General features: G+C 37.1%; 1 protein-coding gene across 1 annotated transcript; it reads right to left on the reverse strand.

Moving 5' to 3' along the window:
- Positions 1-12,490: 12,490 nt before the first annotated feature.
- On the reverse strand, positions 12,491-18,827 carry LOC140165373 (kelch-like protein 30). The gene is made up of 4 exons (XM_072188695.1): positions 18,083-18,827; positions 16,718-16,972; positions 15,545-15,791; positions 12,491-13,491 (listed from the first exon to the last, which is right to left on the reverse strand). Exons 1-4 carry the CDS (start codon positions 18,803-18,805, stop codon positions 12,665-12,667), a joined length of 2,052 nt encoding a protein of 683 aa, XP_072044796.1. The 5' UTR covers positions 18,806-18,827; the 3' UTR covers positions 12,491-12,664.
- Positions 18,828-19,814: the final 987 nt, after the last annotated feature.

Below are 19,814 nucleotides of genomic sequence, written 5' to 3' on the forward strand. Positions count from 1 at the left end.
TGAATAAATATCATTACATTGTTGAAATAAAGTGCAGTTTGCTTTATAAAAAAATATTTGTGTGTATTTTGTTTAATATTGCAAATTATTTTGAATATCATTGAATATTTTGTTTCCAAAAGGCGCTAAATCCACGGGTATTGGATATTTTGTTTCCAAAAGGCGCTAAATCCACTTCAAGCTGTTTAATAAAAGAATACTTACAATTAAACATTATAATCAGGATCTCAAAAATAGGTGTTTTTGTAGTTAATAACATGAGAACTAACATGTAAAACCAAAAAATAAATGAATAAATACTAATAAGGCTTTTAATTTAAAAACGATGATTTTCTCCTATTTCACTAATATGGATTTAGCGCCTTTTGGAAACAAGCTCTTCGATCATCATGTTGCCGGGGTAGGGTCCGGGGGTAGGGTGTGGGGTGTGATGTGGAGAGGTGTTGGTTTTAACATCATAAGGCCCTATATCCATGTCAATTAACAATTTTACGTACCTTTTACGTACGTACGTAAAAACCTTTACGTACGTACGTAAAAAACGTACGTACCTTTACGTACGTACGTTACCAGGGTAAAGGTGTAATGATGTGGGGGGGTGTTAACACTGATGTATTGACACACTTACGTACAGCTATGAGGTGTTGATAAACTACCTGGTGAAGCTATCCACCACAGTACCTCTGATATGAGGTGTTGATAAACTACCTGGTGTAGCTATCCACCACAGTACCTCTGATATGAGGTGTTGATAAACTACCTGGTGAAGCTATCCACCATGGTACCTCTGATATAAGGTGTTGATAAACTACCTGGTGAAGCTATCCACCATAGTACCTCTGGTATGAGGTATTGATAAACTACCTGATATGATGTAAGATATCACCATAATACCTCTGATATGAGGTGTTGATAAACTACCTGGTGTATAGCTATCCACCATAGTACCTCTGATACGAGGTGTTGATAAACTACCTGGTGTAGTTATCCACCATAGTACCTCTGGTATGAGGTATTGATAAACTACCTGATATGATGTAAGATATCACCACAGTACCTCTGATATGAGGTGTTGATAAACTACCTGGTGTAGCTATCCACCATAGTACCTCTGATATGAGGTGTTGATAAACTACCTGGTGTAGCTATCCACCACAGTAACTCTGATATGAGGTGTTGATAAACTATCTGGTCGAAGATATCCACCCTAGTACCTCTGATACGAGGTGTTGCTAAACTACCTGGTTAGTTATCCACCACAGTACCTCTGATTTGAGGTGTTGATAAACTACTTGGTGTATCTATCCAACACAGTACCTCTGATATGAGGTGTTGATAAACTACCTGGTGTAGCTATCCACCATAGTACCTCTGATATGAGGTGTTGATAAACTACCTGGTGAAGCTATCCACCATGGTACCTCTGATATAAGGTGTTGATAAACTACCTGGTGTAGCTATCCACCATAGTACCTCTGATATAAGGTGTTGATAAACTACCTGGTGAAGCTATCCACCATAGTATACCTCTGATATGAGGTGCTGATAAACTACCTGGTGTAGCTATCTCCCGTAGTACCTCTGATATGAGTATTGATAAACTACCTGGTATAGCTATCCACCACAGTACCTCTGATATGAGGTGTTGATAAACTACCTGGTGTGGTTATCCACCACAGTACCTCTGATATGAGGTGTTGATAAACTACCTGGTGTAGCTATCCACCACAATACCTCTGATATGAGGTGTTGATAAACTACCTGGTGAAGCTATCCACCATGGTACCTCTGATTTAAGGTGTTAATAAACTACCTGGTGAAGCTATCCACCATGGTACCTCTGGTATAAGGTGTTGATAAACTACCTGGTGTAGCTATCCACCACAATACCTCTGATATGAGGTGTTGATAAACTACCTGGTGAAGCTATCCACCATGGTACCTCTGATATAAGGTGTTGATAAACTACCTGGTGTAGCTATCCACCATGGTACCTCTGATATAAGGTGTTGATAAACTACCTGGTGAAGCTATCCACCATAGTACCTCTGATATAAGGTGTTGATAAACTACCTGGTGAAGCATGCGCCTACGCAGGAATTTTTCAAGGGGGGTGTGATGATAAAAATACTAAAATAAAGAAATGGCCGCGTAGCGGTCATCCCGTCGCGCCTGCGCGACGCAGGGGGGAGTCTGAGGGGGGATGTGCCCCCCTCAGAATTAGAAACTTTTGGAAAATGAAGACCTAATTGAAGCGATTTGGTGGACAATTTTGGCATGCACTATGTGTGTAAAATTTTAAATTGAAAAAGCCGAAAATTTGTGAAATGACGGTCCATGAAGCCTTTCGTGAACAAGTTTTTTCTTCAGTTGTAGGCCTTTAAATTGTGTTAAACACAAATTCGTAAATATCGAAAGCACTGAGAATCAAAAATGGCTGCTTGTTTATCCACTGTGCAGGGGGGTGTCTGAGGGGGGATGTGCCCCCCTCAGAATTAAGAAACCTTTGCAAAATGAAGACCTAATTGAAGCGATTTGGTGGATCATTTTGGGACTATTAGCATGATTAGTGTGTAAAATTTTAGTTTGAAAAAGCCGAAAATTGGTGAAATAACGGTACATGAAACCTTTCGTGAACATGAGTTTTGCCTCCTGCAGAAGTTCGAAAATTTTGCAAAATGAAGGTCCGATTGAAGCCATTTGGTGCATAATTTTTACACTATTTAAATCATTGGTTCAAACAGAAAAAAGGGCCCGAACTCAATTTGCACAATTAAAACCTTTACGTATGTTGCCGGGGTAGGGTCCGGGGGTAGGGTGTGGGGTGTGATGTGGAGAGGTGTTGGTTTTAACATCATAAGGCCCTATATCCATGTCAATTAACAATTTCACGTACCTTTACGTACGTACGTAAAAACCTTTACGTACGTACCTTTACGTACGTACGTTACCAGGGTAAAGGTGTAATGATGTGGGGGGGGTGTTAACACTGATGTATTGACACATTTACGTACAGCTACGTACGTTTCCGGTCAATACCGGGTATAGGCCTAGGGGTGAGATCAATTTGTGTGGGCGGGGTAGTTATGTAATAATGTCCCATATGCCTTGCTCATCTCCCTCCTCTCCTCTTCCCATTTCCCCCCCCCCCCCCCCTCTCTCTCTCTCTCTCTATCTCTCTCTCTGTCTCTCTCTCTTTCTTTGCCTTTTCTCCCCCCATTTTAATTTTTTTGGACAGATCCAAGGGGTGTTTCACACCCGTAACACCCCCCCTGCGTACGCCAATGTGGTGAAGCTATCCACCATAGTACCTCTGATATGGGGTGTTGATATTGCCAACAATAGGAAACATAGAAATATAATTTTTAGATTGTGAAAATGATACTTTGCAACATAAGAATGTTACCAAGTGTCATTTTCACAATCTAAAAATTAAATTTCCAGCCTCTTGACTGTAGACCTTTCTGGTGAAGCTGTCAACAGTGAAGCAGTGCTCAGGTTCGCATTTGCAGCAGCAGGCGCAAGAACCATATTGTGTGGAAAAAACATACACCTATATTTTTCCATACAAAATATGGCAAAACCATACTAATTGGTATGTCAGCTGTTTATATGTAGAACATTCACGATGCAAATGAAACAATTTAAAGAAAACAACATTATTTAATATTAACTTTATTTTGAAAGTAACGTGTTTAGAAAGATAACGCTGAGGTAAAATGTTATTTGGTCCCTGAAAAATGACGCCATATCAAAAATAGGTAAACTATTATGTAACTGTAATGCTAACTTAAAGAAAAGCATGAAATAACCATTTATTCATTATCAAATAGGTAAAGTATTTTTATATAAATGCTAACATACTTTTTAATCACAAAATGCAAATAAAATTCTTCATCTTGAACACAGTGAAACTATGCATGCGTATTCCATGGCTCGTCCCACAGTTTGATAAAAAAACAAAAAAACAAGAGCCCTAAAACCCACATTCAGCATTAGGTTTTCAACTTGGGAAGGACATTACATTATAAATGTTAGAGCTGTCATTTTTCTGTTTTGGCAGAAAAAAACACATTTATTGCTTTAGTTTTATAACCAATAACAAGTCATACTTAAAACAGCAATTATTGTTTGCCTTTGGTAGTAGTTCACTTTTATCCTTAACATTCTGTCCAAATTATCGAAATAAACAATAAAATACATGTTTTAAATATGAACATGTCAGTTCCAATTTGAAAAAAAGTTTCTACAATGTTAGAAATAAATCATTACAAAACAGAAACAAAAGGTCACCCTTTTCCCATTGACCCAAAAATTGAAAATCTACAGTCATGGTTTTTATTTTTTCATGTAAGAATTTTCATTTTTTTATTAAAAAGTTGTTTGTAATTTGTACAGCTCAAGTCTGATATATTCCAAAAAAGAACCTGACAAACCATATAAATCATTGTTTGCCAATTGATTTTGCAGGAAAATATACTAAACAAAATCATTTAACTGAGCGACCCTGATTTTGGAGCTTTAAGGGGTACTACACCCCTGCCCAATTTTGTGCCTATTTTTGCATTTTTCTCAAAAATTATAGCGCATTGGTGACAAGTAAGATATGTATATTATAGGGGCAAGGACTACAACTACTGCACTGAAATTTTATTTCAGCACAGACAACAGTTGTGGAGTCAAAAATGAGGGAAAACCAGTATTTGATCAATAAATCAATAACTACTTGCCCTGAGTTGTTGAATTTTCAGTGCAATAGTTTTAGTCCTTGCCCTATAATATACATATCTTACTTGTCACCAATCTTATAATTTTTGAGAAAAATGCAAAAAATATGCACAAAATTAACTAGGGGTGTAGTACCCCTTAAGGGCAATACAATTTTTGTTGTTACCTACTTTCTACTTTTGTTATTTGGCATATAAAGATACAATTCTCATCTACTAGTACTGAGCATTATGTCAAACAAGTCCATCATAATATAACACAAGGTTTTATTATAGGCAATACAGGTTTTTTTGCCTAACTCTACTTTTCTTATTTGAAATATAAAGATACAAATCTCATCTACTAGTACCTAGCATTATGTCAAACAAGTCCATCATAATATAACACAAGGATTTATTATAGGCAATACAATTTTTTTCTTTTTTCCCGCACCTTGAAGCCTTTAAAATTCAAGGACTTTTCAAGTACTTCAAGGTCCAAAAGTATGATTTTCAAGGACTTACCACAACACAAAAATCGTGATGCGGGTCTCCATGCGGCACATATTAACAAAAGTGACAGCTCCTCTCCACTCCTCAAATTTTGTCAAAATTATACTTCGGGTAAAATTCTGATTTTCAAGGGCTTTCAAAAACCTTGTGAAAATTTCCAAGACTTTCAAGGCCTTGAAAAGGTGTTCTCAAATTCAAGGACTTTCAAGGACCACGGGAACCCTGGTTTTTGCCTAACTCTACTTTTGTTATTTGGAATATAAAGATACAAATCTCATCTACTAGTACTTAGCATTATGTTAAACAAGTCCATCATAATATAACACAAGGATTTATTATAGGCAATACAATATTTTTTGCCGAACTCTACTTTTGTTATTTGGAATATAAAGATACAAATCTCATCTACTATAGCTAAAATAATAATTTCTCGATCATGAGAGCATGAATGTACTGCGTGCACTGCGTAATGTCTCAAGTTTAGTGGAATGACACGATAGCGCGATCGATTGTGCACGCATAGGAAATGCAGCCCTACCCAAAGCGTGTGTGGTAGGCGTTATGCGCTTGACATAATTGTCATTATGCGTGCTTATTGAGCTCTCATGATTGAGAAACTATTATTTTAGCTATAGTACTTAGCATTATGTTAAACAAGTCCATCATAATATAACACAAGGTTTTATTATAGGCAATACAGGTTTTTTTGCCTAACTCTACATTTCTTATTTGGAATATAAAGATACAAATCTCATCTACTAGTACTTAGCATTATGTCAAACAAGTCCATCATAATATAACACAGGGATTTATTATTGGCAATACAATTTTTTCAGGGTTCCAGCACCTTGAAGTCTTTAAAATTCAAGGACTTTTCAAGTACTTTCAAGGTCCGAAAGCATGATTTTCAAGGACTTACCCCAACACAAAAATCGAGATGCGGCTCTCCATGCAAAAGTGACAGCTCCTCTCCACTCCCCAAATTTTGTCAAAATTATACTTCAGGTAAAATTCTGATTTTCAAGGGCTTTCAAAGACCTTGTGAAAATTTCCAGGACTTTCAAGGCCTTGAAAAAGCATTTTCAAATTCAAGGACTTTCAAGGACCATTGGAACCCTGTTTTTTGCCTAACTCTACTTTTGTTATTTGTAATATAAAGATACAATTCTCATCTACTAGTATTTAGCATTATGTCAAACAAGTCCATCATAATAAACACAAGATTTTATTATAGGCAATACAATTATTTTGCCTACTCTACCTTTGTTATATGGAATATAAAGATACAAATCTCATCTACTAGTGCTTAGCATTATGTTAAACAAGTCCATCATAATATAACACAAGGTTTTATTATAGGTGATTTAATTTTTTTTGCCTAACTCTACTTTTGTTATTTGGAATATAAAGATAAATCTCATCTACTAGACAAATCTCATCTACTAGTGTTTAGCATTATGTCAAACAAGTCCATCATATGATCATAATATAAAACAAAGTTTATTATAGGCAATACAATATTTTGGCCTAACTCTACTTTTGTTACTTGGAATATAAATATACAAATCTCATCTACTAGTGCTTAGCATTATGTCAAAAAAGTCAACCATAATATAAAACAAGGTTTATTATAGGCAATACAATATTTTTGCCTAAATCTACTTTTGTTATTTGAAATATAAAGACACAATTCTCATCTACTAGTACTTAGCATTATGTCAAACAAGTCCATCATAATATAACACAAGGATTTATTATAGGCAATCTAATTTTTTCAGGGTTCCCGCACCTTGAAGCCTTTAAAATTCAAGGACTTTTCATACTTTAGGTAAAATTCTGATTTTCAAGGACTTTCAAGGACCTTGTGCAAATTTCCAGGTCTTTCAGGGCCTTGAAAAGGTGTTTTCAAATTCAAGGACTTTCAAGGACCGTGGGAATCCTGTTTTTTTGCCTAACTCTACTTTTGTTACTTGGAATACAAATCTCAATTCAAGGACTTTCAAGGACCGTGGGAATCCTGTTTTTTCGCCTAACTCTACTTTTGTTACTTGGAATACAAATCTCATCTACTAGTGCTTAGCATTGTGTCAAACAAGTCCATCATAATATAACACAAGGTTTTATTATAGGCAATACAGGTTTTTTTGCCTAACTCTACATTTCTTATTTGGAATATAAAGATACAAATCTCATCTACTAGTACTTAGCATTATGTCAAACAAGTCCATTATAATATAACACAAGGATTTATTATAGGCAAAAATACAAATTTTTCAGGGTTCCCGCACCTTGAAGCCTTTAAAATTCAAGGACTTTTTAAGTACTTCAAGGTATGATTTTCAAGGACTTACCACAACACAAAAATCGTGATGCGGGTCTCCATGCAGCACATATTAACAAAAGTGACAGCTCCTCTCCACTCCCCAAATTTTGTCAAAATTATACCTCAGGTAAAATTCCAATTTTCAATCACTTTCAAAGACCTTGTGCAAATTTCCAGGACTTTCAAGGCCTTAAAAAGGTGTTTTCAAATTCAAGGACTTTCAAGGACCGTGGGAATCCTGTTTTTTTGCCTAACTCTACTTTTGTTACTTGGAATACAAATCTCAATTCAAGGACTTTCAAGGACCGTGGGAATCCTGTTTTTTCGCCTAACTCTACTTTTGTTACTTGGAATACAAATCTCATCTACTAGTGCTTAGCATTGTGTCAAACAAGTCCATCATAATATAACACAAGGTTTTATTATAGGCAATACAGGTTTTTTTGCCTAACTCTACATTTCTTATTTGGAATATAAAGATACAATTCTCATCTACTAGTACTTAGTATTATGTCAAACAAGTCCATCATAATAAACAAGATTTTTAAACTTTTATAAGGCTGTCAAACAAGTTGCATAACCAAATCACCAAGTTATGTCAAGAAGGATGGTCTGAATAATAACAACAACCACACTTCTCCATCAAAATTGAAATTTTGGTATCAGTGGAAAGTCACTATGTATTTATCGCATTACCGTGCATGTAAAATAATATCACTGAAAGAAGCTTAGTTTTATAAGCCAAACTGTGTCTAAAGTGGGACTGGGTTAATCCATTAATTGTTCACAGGACACACCATATTCTGTAGGACTTTAATGCTATATTTCTTTGCATGCTGGCTATAAGTAGGGATAACCATCAAAATTTCATGTTGACCCTATTGCTACAAAAGATTGTTTTCTGAGTAGAACTAATCAACAGAAGTATTTTGGTGGTTAAATGGTCAAAATCGGTCAAAAACTTTTGAATTATGAATTATCAAAGTTTCCCATTCTGACCGGTCATTGGAGCGAAATAAAATGACAAGGTCCAAAAATAGCAGTTGGGAGCAAAATTGGCATAAGCATATATTTACCTTTATATATTTCTTTATTTTAACATAGTTGCAAACATGAAACAAGCATATTTTGAAAGTATCAAAGGGGTTTCTTATGAAATGGCACTTAACTAGTCACTGGCATAACTTATTTTTTCAAACCAAGGCATTGAAATCATGCATTTAGAGGACATTTGCCAAAAATCATCCAAGATAGCCGATATGGCACAAAATCAAAATTGCACTAAGTAGGTGAACTTTTTTTTCACAACCAAGAATTTCAATGTTATTGGATTTAATATGACCAATTAGTAGGTGTATGTAAACAAAATCTTAAGTTTTGAAGGTCATTGACTCATTCACAACAAAAGAGATTATCCTAATCATGCTCATGTGTATTCCTGTAGTATTCCTCATTCAAACCAAAGTAGCACTCAATACATTATGATTATGAGTATCTTTGTTCAAACCAATTCAATGCTTGACCTCGGAGTTACCTGCATGACTATCGCGGGCTATTTTGAAACAGTTATGGTTGCACATTCAGGTACTTCTTTTGAAAGTCCTAAACAAGGTATAGCCAGCAGCAAGTTGTAGATGTTATAGGCCTAAATATAAGAAAACGTTTAGGGTTAAGATCAGGTGAACAATACATCGAATGAGCACGAAACTTCACATTTATGTTCAGAAAGGTGTCTTCTTAACATGATTTGAAAGGAATATAAAAATTCCAAAGGGAAGCTGGTGATTTAATTTGTAACTCGAGATCTACTTGTTCAATTTTTTAACCTTTTTACAGAGGGTATGATAGAGGTATTACTGGCAACTCTGCCAAATTACAGCTCAGTAGGCCACGTTTTTCACCTGATCTTACTGATTTGAATATTTTGTGCCATTTGAGCAGTGCTAAACTCAGCCACTGGCAATTAAGCGCACTGTGGCGATGGACCAATTTTGACTCGCACTTACAGAAAAACAAAATAAGTTATGTTGCTGTAATTTGCAAGATAGTTACAAAATATAATTGGCAGTAACTTCCCCAAATTTTACAGAAAAATATTGAAAAATAAAAGAATGAGATCAATTTAGAAATGTATGTGCAAGCAGTGCACAGTTGAGCTCCCTGCATGTCTATGGGAGTGTTCTAATCAAGTTGATGGTTCATTGGTCATCCCTACTATAAGCTTCAACAATAGTCCAAGGTTTGAGATATTCTCTCAAAATATCAAGAGCTACCTCAAGAAACAATGACCCAAATACTGGGCTTGTTTGTATTCATGTTAATGCATTTTTCATGCTGATTCCAAATATGGCCATGAGAAATTCTGAAATTCCGAATTTTTAAAGAAAATATGGAACTTATCATCTGCAGTAGACCCCCATGCGGAGACGGTCAAGATGCACATTTCTGGCTCTCATAATATCTCCTGTCAAAATGGATTGATATACCAGCTTAAAACTTCATAAAATGGGGAGTTGGAGTCAAGGTCATAAAATAAAGATGAAGGTCCGTATGCACAAAACAAGTTAGACCCGGATGGAGGTTAGACTTAGGGAAGGATCCCTTTAAGTTTAATTTTTACCTGCTTTACTCCTGGCAAATATTAGACTGCAGCCATCTAATATTAAGCTACATGTATTTACCCTGAACAGGATCTACGTGTACAATAATATAGAATAAGGTATGCAAATACCAAAAATTAAGGTTCCTTCTCCACCTATATAGGACAAATTTCCATAGTTGTGCATACGGACCAAAAACTTCCTGATCCAATTAAACCAAAGGTGGCAATTATGAATCTAAGACAGGCAAAAATATAAAATACATTCAAAACTTGCCATAAAAACTCATAACTTCACAACCATGAAGATACTGAACAAGTTGATGGCAATAACAAATGGATGTTCAAAATTGGCTACTTTGGTGTAATTGGATCAGAACATGTAACATTTGATGAAATATTGGACCAGCCTCATTAAAAGGGGGTCTCCGGCAATCATAACATTATGCCTTATATGTCAGAAAAATAATTATCAATCACAAATCACATGGTTTTATTTAAAACAAACTCATATTGACCATAAAAACAAATAAAAAGAGTCGGCTCTCAACACGCGATATTCAAAATTCCCGCGCTGAAATTGTCTAAGTGCAATGACGTAATGGTTATTTGTGCCCAATTGTCGTCAGCCTTCATTGTATTACTGGGACGTCATTGCACTCAACAATTCTAACATATAAGGCATAATGTTATGATTGCCGGAGACTCCCTTTAAAAACATATTTGTTCACTTTTGTTCATTTGGCAAAAAAGTATGTCTCAAACCTTGCATAGATTTTAAAATCCAACACAGAATGTGGAGGTTTTCCACCGACTAAAACTCAGTAAAAAATATGTTTGCGATGATCATTTTCAACTTGCGTATTCTTACACAAATAATGAAATATTTACAGTGTTAATCATAAAATTCTTCCAAAAAGTGCTTAAAAATATATTTTTCATTTTACTGATAAAAAACAATTGGGAGACAAATTAAATTGGTCAATCCCTCCAAGGCAAATGCGCACCGTAAAAAATGTGTGTGATAGCTTTGAGACACACTTTTTCTATACCTGATAGCTGTTTGCATAGTAAGTTAAAGTAACAAATAGTAATTTCAATAGAATACTAACTATTGGAAAATGTCATATAAAATATATAAATTTCAAGATATTGAACTTGGAAAGTCTACTTGTTAATAACTTTATTATACATTTGTGAAAACCATAAAATGTTTGAAATCCTGTGCAAACAGGCACAAAGTAGGCCTATAATATAAATATCAGTAACACAAGCAATACAATGCACTACTCTACTAACATGAATAGTCTTAAATCACTAGTACCTCACTATAAATGGCTTAAAGCAACCGTAACAGACGCTATCATGATATTTTTTCCTACAAAATTTTTACATCATTGTAATACCCTTTTAAAATGAACCAAGATGCTGGATTTATTTATCTTTGAATCCTGAGATTTAATTTGCTGATACATGCATTTACAATCTATGCGCTTGAATGAAATTCTTTCTTTTTATCTCATTTGGTTGGCTCAAACTGATATATAGGGTATGTAGTTTTGTAGTGAAACAGCGAGAGGTGTATTTTAACTGCTACTGCCAGTATAGGTATTATGTTCATACCATACATTGCCTTTGTTTGTGAGACCACATAAGTACATAAATGTATTCATTTACTGTTTGAGGCACCCAAGTAAGTGCATTATTTAATTTATTATTCAGATCATGAAAGAAAAAAGGGGTAAGATCTCTTTTTTCCCATGTACTGACATAAAGCTTGTTTGTGAAAACAAATAATTAGAGACAGGTGTATATAAACTTATTTGATAATTTTTGGTATGGAAAAAATAAGCAGTTTTGGAAGTTATGGAAGAAGAGTAAATATCTTTTGAAAATTAAGGTATGGAAAAGTAGTCATTCTGTGAAAATATATACCCCTGCTTTGAGGCATAAAAGTTAGTGAATTATTTCAATTTATACCATTATTCAGAAACAGTTTGCTCAAAAGCATACAAGTGCATTTAATAGTTGGGCATATAAGAGGGCTACTTTGCACCCCCTCTTGGATTTAATGACACCTATGTTTTTAAGTGCTAAGGGTGTTTATTACCAGACATGTTCCCAAATTTAAAAAGTAGCCCTTAACACATTAGGGTCAAACAAAGGTCAACACAGGTCACAGGGGTCAAATTTCAAACTTTTCGAAATTGACATGTTGTCTTGTTCCTGTGTTTAATATATGTATTTTATGCATAAAAGTTCTGTGCATTTGGCTGGGGGTTTTTTTTCACGCATTTCTATACAATATTTGCTACTCTTTGCTATTTTTTCCACGCAAATCGTTTTTTTCCACGCAAATCGTTGGACCCTGGACTAATGTGTCACACATGAACTAACATCCCATGGAAAATTAGCAAAAAAGACAACACAAAATCTTCTAATTGTAATTGTCCTTCAATGTTCTTTCTTCTTCTTTCAAAAATGTTCTTATACCAGCTCCAACTGGTGCTTTCTCATGCATATTTACCACATCTTCTTGGAATCAAATGCATACTCTACTACACATTTTTTACCCATAACCTTAAAATTACTCCATCCAATTTGATCCTCTACTTCTGAATTTGGATCACCCTGAACTGCACCTGTCTTATGAGCAAACCTATTGTTATTGATGTAGATATGTCCATCAATGTGGAATGCACCAACATAATTTTCAGGGAGTGTATTCTGACCTTCTACCTCATGTCCAATGCAAGCTCCAAAACCAGTCATTCCAGATCTCACTGGTTTCATTTCGATGTGATTAACGCGAGGTATGCGAATCATTGGCGACATCAGACATGATGCACCGGTTGCATCCTGCACTTCATACTTAACACGGTAGCAGGCACCGTCATGGACTACAAGGATACTATGTGGTGCAGCATCCCGGTATCTTTCCTGTTGAATCTTTACCCACTTTTGGGTCAATGGATCAAAACCAACTAGCCAGAATTTTTCTTCCTCACCGACATGATCTTTCAACTTCCCATAAACCAAAATCTTACCCTCAACAATCGCGGCGCTTGTATATGCCATGGGCACGGGTAGGGCATAAATATGATCCCACTTCTGTGTTGATAGGTTGAAACGCTCTACACCATTATAATACTGAGTCAATGATGCTCTACCTTCAGATGCATGCCTGTAACATATTCCTCCTATAGCATAGAGAAAACCATCGTGATGTACCAAGGCAAAACGAGAACGTGCATATTTCATCGGTGGTAGTTCTGTCCACTTGTAGGTGTTGCCGTCTAGTTTGAAGAGCTGTTTACTATCATAGAGATTGTAAGAATTGTTTTTTTTATCTGGAAGAAATAAAATCAGTATACCTTTATTGAGGATATGATATGATATAATATGATTTTATTAACCTGCACAACATCACGGCCAAAAGGATCTTGTTTTAACATAAACAACCACATTGGGCTGTACACCACCCCTCCCATACCACCTAATAATTGAAATGGTACTTGGTCCATACCAACTTTCATGAGGATGTAACTTTTGTTTGTTTGTTTGTTTGTTTACCCAGGTTGGTCCGTGAGGAACACATGCTAATCCACGGAAAACCATGGACCGTTCCAAGCTCATACAAATGCACAAGCCTGAATAGCCAGTGTAGGCTAATATATGCATGCTGGCCTAGATAGCTTTGATAAACAAAGCAAGAAATGGAAGAAAATAGCTAGGAAAAGAGAAAGAGAGAAGGCCACTCCCAAACACAATTGTACAATTTTACTCTTAGCCCTTACTTCGTGAGAAAGGAAACTGGAATTCCAATCTCAGGCCCCGATGCAAAGGCTGTTGAACAATATTCATTCTTGTGTAACATATGTTTGGACATACAGTTAAATACATATGCTCTTTCCATTCATTATAAATGTGAGAATAATGATCAATTACAACAGGGTAAAAATTAATCCAAGAGTCTTCCCACACAGCGACAGCACCTGGTAAATAATTATATTGTACATGCAGGGAAACTAAATCAATATACTAATGGATCTTCTATGCATGCAGATACATGTGTGTTGATTTTCAGATGATGAGATCTTTGGATACCAGGGTAGAAAATGATGAATATCTAACATTTTTGGTTTGTAAATGATAACTTTAAGTGAGCATATTGAACTTCAACCTTGCGTTTTTAAATCAAAAACTGACAGAAATTCAGATTTCATATCTGCAGAACAAATAATATGACAGCTGCCCTTATTTGCAAACACTCAGGTTACGGAACATAACACGGTACTAGTGCAGTGTAGACCACTGGTGGAGGGCAGTCAAAAGCAGATGATGTACCAGGCTCACTGATCTTAGAGGTCGGTATTGTCAATAGCCTTAGTCGGAGGTCCACCAGCCCATAGTGTCAGAACAAAATGGCCATGCATGGCTGTTGAAGAATCTACCATTATGGCAATTTCTGCCATGAAGACATCGGGGCGATGATATTGTACCAACTCAACAAATTTGCAGAAAAAGTTAGCGGCTCACCCTCTCAGATTTTGTTTAAAACCACAGTCCTTTAGGCCAAATAATACATTTGAAACTATAGGTCTCAACTCCTTGTTGTTGCTGCCCACTTGAAATGTGTTCATTTGGCTCATAGGGCATTGATATAAGGGGCTGTGCAATAATTATGAGGCCCCCCGGGGGGTAAAATGTCCAAACGTCTTGCCAAAAATCGCTTGCGCCCCCTCTCGGCCCACCAAAAATCTTTGCCCCCCCCTTGTGCATGCCAAATTTTGGGGATCCCAATTTTCAAACCTTAAATGGTCTATATACATGTTGCGAGCGCAGCGAGCAGGAAAGTTTGCATATTTAAGCGTTTCCATACTGTTTTCCTAAGCCTTTTTAGAGTGTTTTATTTAAAAGGCGCTCCATGAATGTGTGCCAAAAATCGCTTGTCCCCCTCTCGGCTTGCCAAAATTGCTTCCCCCCCCTCTTAAGGCTCACCAAAATTTCTTGCCCCCCCCCCCCTCCAATTTTACCCTCCCCAGGGCTCATAATTATTGCCCAGCCCCTAAGTGATTTAAAACAAAATTGGAGAGAGTGACCAGCCAACCCATTTGTTAAGTTGGCACGGAATGACCCCTATGCATATGAGATGGCAGTTATTGACGCAGAAAATGCTATGTGCTAATGGTAAAGTTTAAAACTTCCATATTGGATGAAGGGCTTAGGCCAAAAAAGTGCTATGTCTTTTTTAGTAAAATAAGCTATGCGAAATGCAGGATTTTTTATGTTCGTACTGTGTTTTTAGCCTACTCGTTCCTTGTTTTAGTCTGCTATACAGCCATTTCTGATAACTAAAAAAAAATATTTAAAAAAATCAGCATAATATTTGAAATGACTTACATCGACAACCACCAGCAAGATATAGATCTCTGTTGACTGCCACCACAGACGGATATTTCAACCCCCAGACTTTACCCGGCATTTCAAGGTGGCGTAGGAGAGTCCACTCCTTCTTTTTCTTGTCAAAGTAATGCCCAAACAACTCTTTCTCTTGATATTTCTTGTCAATGCTTTCATCCGAGTCATATTCATCAAATTCGTCCCTATCATCTAAAACGTCTCGTTGTCCTCCAAACGCAATTAGGGTCTGATAAAATGCAAATCAAAAACAATAACACAGTCTCATACGAAAGTTTAAGTTTCAAATATTGAAATGAATGAATGAAATCACAAGAATATTAAAAATGTGATCAGGGACTGTCTGGAGTGGTCATCCATATATACATGTACATGTACAATCAGTGGCGGCACTACGGTGGGGGAGGGGGAAATTGTAGAAAGTAAACACACCAAATGTTTACAAAGTAAACACATGTGCATTTACTTTCTAAACAATATGAAAGTAAACATGCTGAAATGTTTAGAATCTAAATACTCTCATGTGTTTACTCTTTGTGTTTACTTTGGTGTTTGTGTTTGGGTAAATGAAAAATTAAACACCTTGCAGTATTTAAAAAGTGTTACAGAAACCCAAAACACTTGGATTTACAGTGTATCATTTAATTGATTCCAATGAAGAATACTCATCATGTCATCAATTGGTGTTTTGATATCAGCAGAAAGAATAATATGAGCAAGCCCATTATGAAGAATTTGGAGGGAGTTAGAGAGCTCAACAGAACAGTTGTAACACTCATAGCGAGACCAATAAATATTGGGCAAAAAGCATCCAATTTTACCATTATTATGTGTTGGATCTAAATATTTTCACACACTTGGATTCATCAAAACATAATAATGCTTGATTCAAACTGTTCAGCTGAGAGCATTAATCAAAACCAAATTGTCACATACACACGGACATCCGGAAAAGTGATTACATAGTCTCCTGCCTTATCAGGCGAGACAGAAATGGAAGAAATGAAACTTGGAACTTGGAAACACTAACTACATCTCCATATCACCTTCTCCCACAATACAGTGTACATGAAAACATGCTGTTTTAGAATACACATTTTTGCAGTTCATGTTACTATTTCTTCAACACAAAATATGCCACTGCCTTAAGCTTACCCTCCTCATTCCCCTTGGCAAGAAAGACTCTGGCAACTTCAAAGGATCTTCAATACCTTCCAACTCTGCCCACTTCTCCATCAGATCATCCATCATCTCCTTGCATTCTGGAATCTCCAGGATCTGGTCATCAATCAACTCCTGCACTTTGTCTTTTGGTAGCAATCCAAGACGAAAACTTTGCAGGAGTTTGCATGCATCGCCTTTGCGGTTCTCCCAGTCATGCTTCAGCCATTGCACAATCCGGCTCAAGAGCTGAATACAGGGGGATATGGTAATTATTTATTATTATTTTAATCAATGAAAATGGAAGAAAAAAAGCAAGAACAAAAATGTGTACATCCATATCAAAACAATGCACTTGTCGGCTGCTACATGTGTCTCATTTCACCTAATAACTAGGAATAAATACCAGACTCATCTCAAGTGTAGGTCACTTCCAACCATCCCCAAGTCATAGGGTTAAGGAATGTTCTCTGTATTCCTAAACCATGTGACTTGGGATGATTTGAAGTGACCTCCGCTTGAGATGAGTCTGGTATTTATTCATAGCTATTATGTGAAATGAGACACATGTAGCAGCCGACAAGTGCATCGTTTTGATATGGATGTACACAAATGTGATTCTGAACATTTTCAGGAATTCAATTACAAAAAATTTACTATATTTCCAGAAAAACTCAGATTGGCAGATATCCTCTTCAAACACCTTGCAATTGGTCAGTAGATGATGCCCACTTGACGAGCTGATTAGACGTTGCCGAGTTAAAAGGTGCCCTCTCTGCACTTTAAAAAATTGTTACATGAGGCAACAGGACCTATGAGGTTATGAGCGATGAAGAGCATCCAAAAATAACAACAAAATATATAAAACACATAAATAGCATTCTCAACAAAGCAACTACAGGACACACATGTGACAAGGGTTCGAAACCACTTACTCCTAAGGCTGAAACACAGGGGTTCCCCTCATCACAGGAACCAATAGCATAATCTTACCCCAGCTAGCATTCTAACAAACATACATCTAAAATGGGTACTAGGGGGCGGATCCAGGAATTTTGGATAGAGGGGGCGCCTTTTGGTCGACGACGAAAAAATGGTGTTAAGGGGGTTACCCCCTCGAAAACTCAACGGTTTTGGCCCATTGCTTGCTGTTCATGGCCGAATTTGTTCATTATTTTTTATCTCTTTCATTTTTTGTATTTTTACGTTAGGCTGGCGCCTTTGCTAGTCAAAAAATAGAGGGGCGATGCAGCTGCGCCCCCTAAATCCGCCCCTAGGTACAACTGGATCAAAAAGAGGGTAGGGGGAAATTACAAAACAAAACTTAATGAGGGGGCATATGCACATACAAATACATACCTGTTCATCAGAGCTTATGTTCTCAAGTATCAGATATTCATCTATTAATTTAGATGGTGCTTTCTCCAAGAAAACATCTGTTTTTACGATGTAATCAAAGTAACGCAGTATATGTGTGAAGATTGTAGCGGAGAGCTCATGCATACCATGGCGTTCTGCTGCATCCCAAACGGGCAAGGTATCTACAGATGACATCAGATTATCCTCTAAAGCGCGAGTAAAATAATCAATGAAAATTCTTTCTGCATTGCGAACCCCAAGATATGCTGCTACATGGAGTGCAGGAAGTGCTGTATCTTCAAAAAGGTTTATCTGCCCAGAATACATGAAGTTGAAAATCATCTCAAAGATAGTTCCATCCATTTCTTTAAGTTCAACTTCATTTGCTTTGCCCTCTTTGAATCCAGAAGAGAACATGGTCTCAAAGTAGCGACTGGCAGCTGCAAGAACACATCGATGGCCATGGAACACCTTTCCATCTACTTTGATGGTAACATCACTGAAGGTTGCATCTGACTGTAGACGTTTCAAGTCTTGAAGGAGATTACATATGTATTCAATACCGTCAAGTGCTACTCGAAAAGGGCTTCGTAGGTGTGATCTTTTAAAATCACGCCCGAAAAAGCCTGGGCTAAGACTGTGTAAATCTTCCTGAACATTTTCGAAATGTTTCAGAAGTATTTCAAAGAGTCCCATGTCCAAATAGTCTTCATAATCATCCATGATGCTTTTTTTTCACCGTTTTGATCTGCTATATCTGTCCATTTGAAAAAAAAACAAAAGACGTGGAAATGTAAAATTAAACGATATAGCTAAAACGCTAGACATTAAAGTGCCTGCAATAAACAATTCATCCAACATTCATCATCTTCACAGATGAGATGAGATTTGCGAGGAGAGGAGAGGAGATGAGATTTGCGAGGAGATGAGATTTGCGAGAAGAGGAGTTGCGAGGAGAGGAGTTGCGAGGAGAGGAGAGGAGTTGCGAGGAGAGGAGAGGGGAGGGGAGGGGAGGGGAGGGGAGGGGAGGGGAGGGGAGGGGAGGGGGGAGGGGAGGGGAGGGGAGGGGGAGGGGAGGGGAGGGGAGGGGGGGGGGAGGGGAGGGGAGGGGAGGGGAGGGGGGGGGGGAGAAAATGTGGGGGGGGGGAGAGGGAGGGAGGGGAGGGAGGGAGGGGAGGGGAGGGAGGGGAGGGAGGGGGAGAGAGAGAGGAGAGGAGAGAGAGAGAGGAGAGGAGAGTCCTGTGGTTACAAACCTTTTTGATGTTTAGTGTGATATCAAAAAAGGTAAACAAATAAAATCATCAATTAAAATGACATAATTTGTACTAAAGAAAAGGGACATCCAGGAATTTGACAGCTGCTGTTTAGGGCCTTTAAGGGGAGATCATCACATGTACATGTAAGGGCTGATTTTTGGTAACTAATTCCCAAATTAATATTGTTAGGCTTTTATAAATGATGCTGCATGTCATGTGAATATCAGGAATGAGAGTGAACTTTCATGGCAAAAACATGAAACTGATAAAACAAACTTGAGAAAGCCTGTGGAATGAATTTGGTCAGAGGTTAATTTGTTCAGAAACCCATATTCAGGCGTCAACATTGGGGGGGGGGATGATTGTATTGACCATCCCCCTCTAGCAAAATATTGGAGGGGGGATTAAACAAGAATTGAACCTAAACACAGGGTGCACAGGGTAAACCAGAATTATACCCCAATTGTAATCATAAT

Source organism: Amphiura filiformis, chromosome 12, assembly GCF_039555335.1.
Source record: "Amphiura filiformis chromosome 12, Afil_fr2py, whole genome shotgun sequence".
Classification (NCBI taxonomy): Eukaryota; Metazoa; Echinodermata; class Ophiuroidea; order Amphilepidida; family Amphiuridae; genus Amphiura; species Amphiura filiformis.

Coding starts and splice junctions, on each gene's coding strand:
- LOC140165373 (XM_072188695.1), bottom strand. CDS start 18,805: ATGGATGATTATGAAGACTATTTGGACATGGGACTCTTTGAAATACTT. Junction 16,973..18,082: donor ACATAAGCTCTGATGAACAG/GTATGTATTTGT, acceptor CCCTGTATTCAG/CTCTTGAGCCGGATTGTGCA. Junction 15,792..16,717: donor TGCCAAGGGGAATGAGGAGG/GTAAGCTTAAGG, acceptor GCATTTTATCAG/ACCCTAATTGCGTTTGGAGG.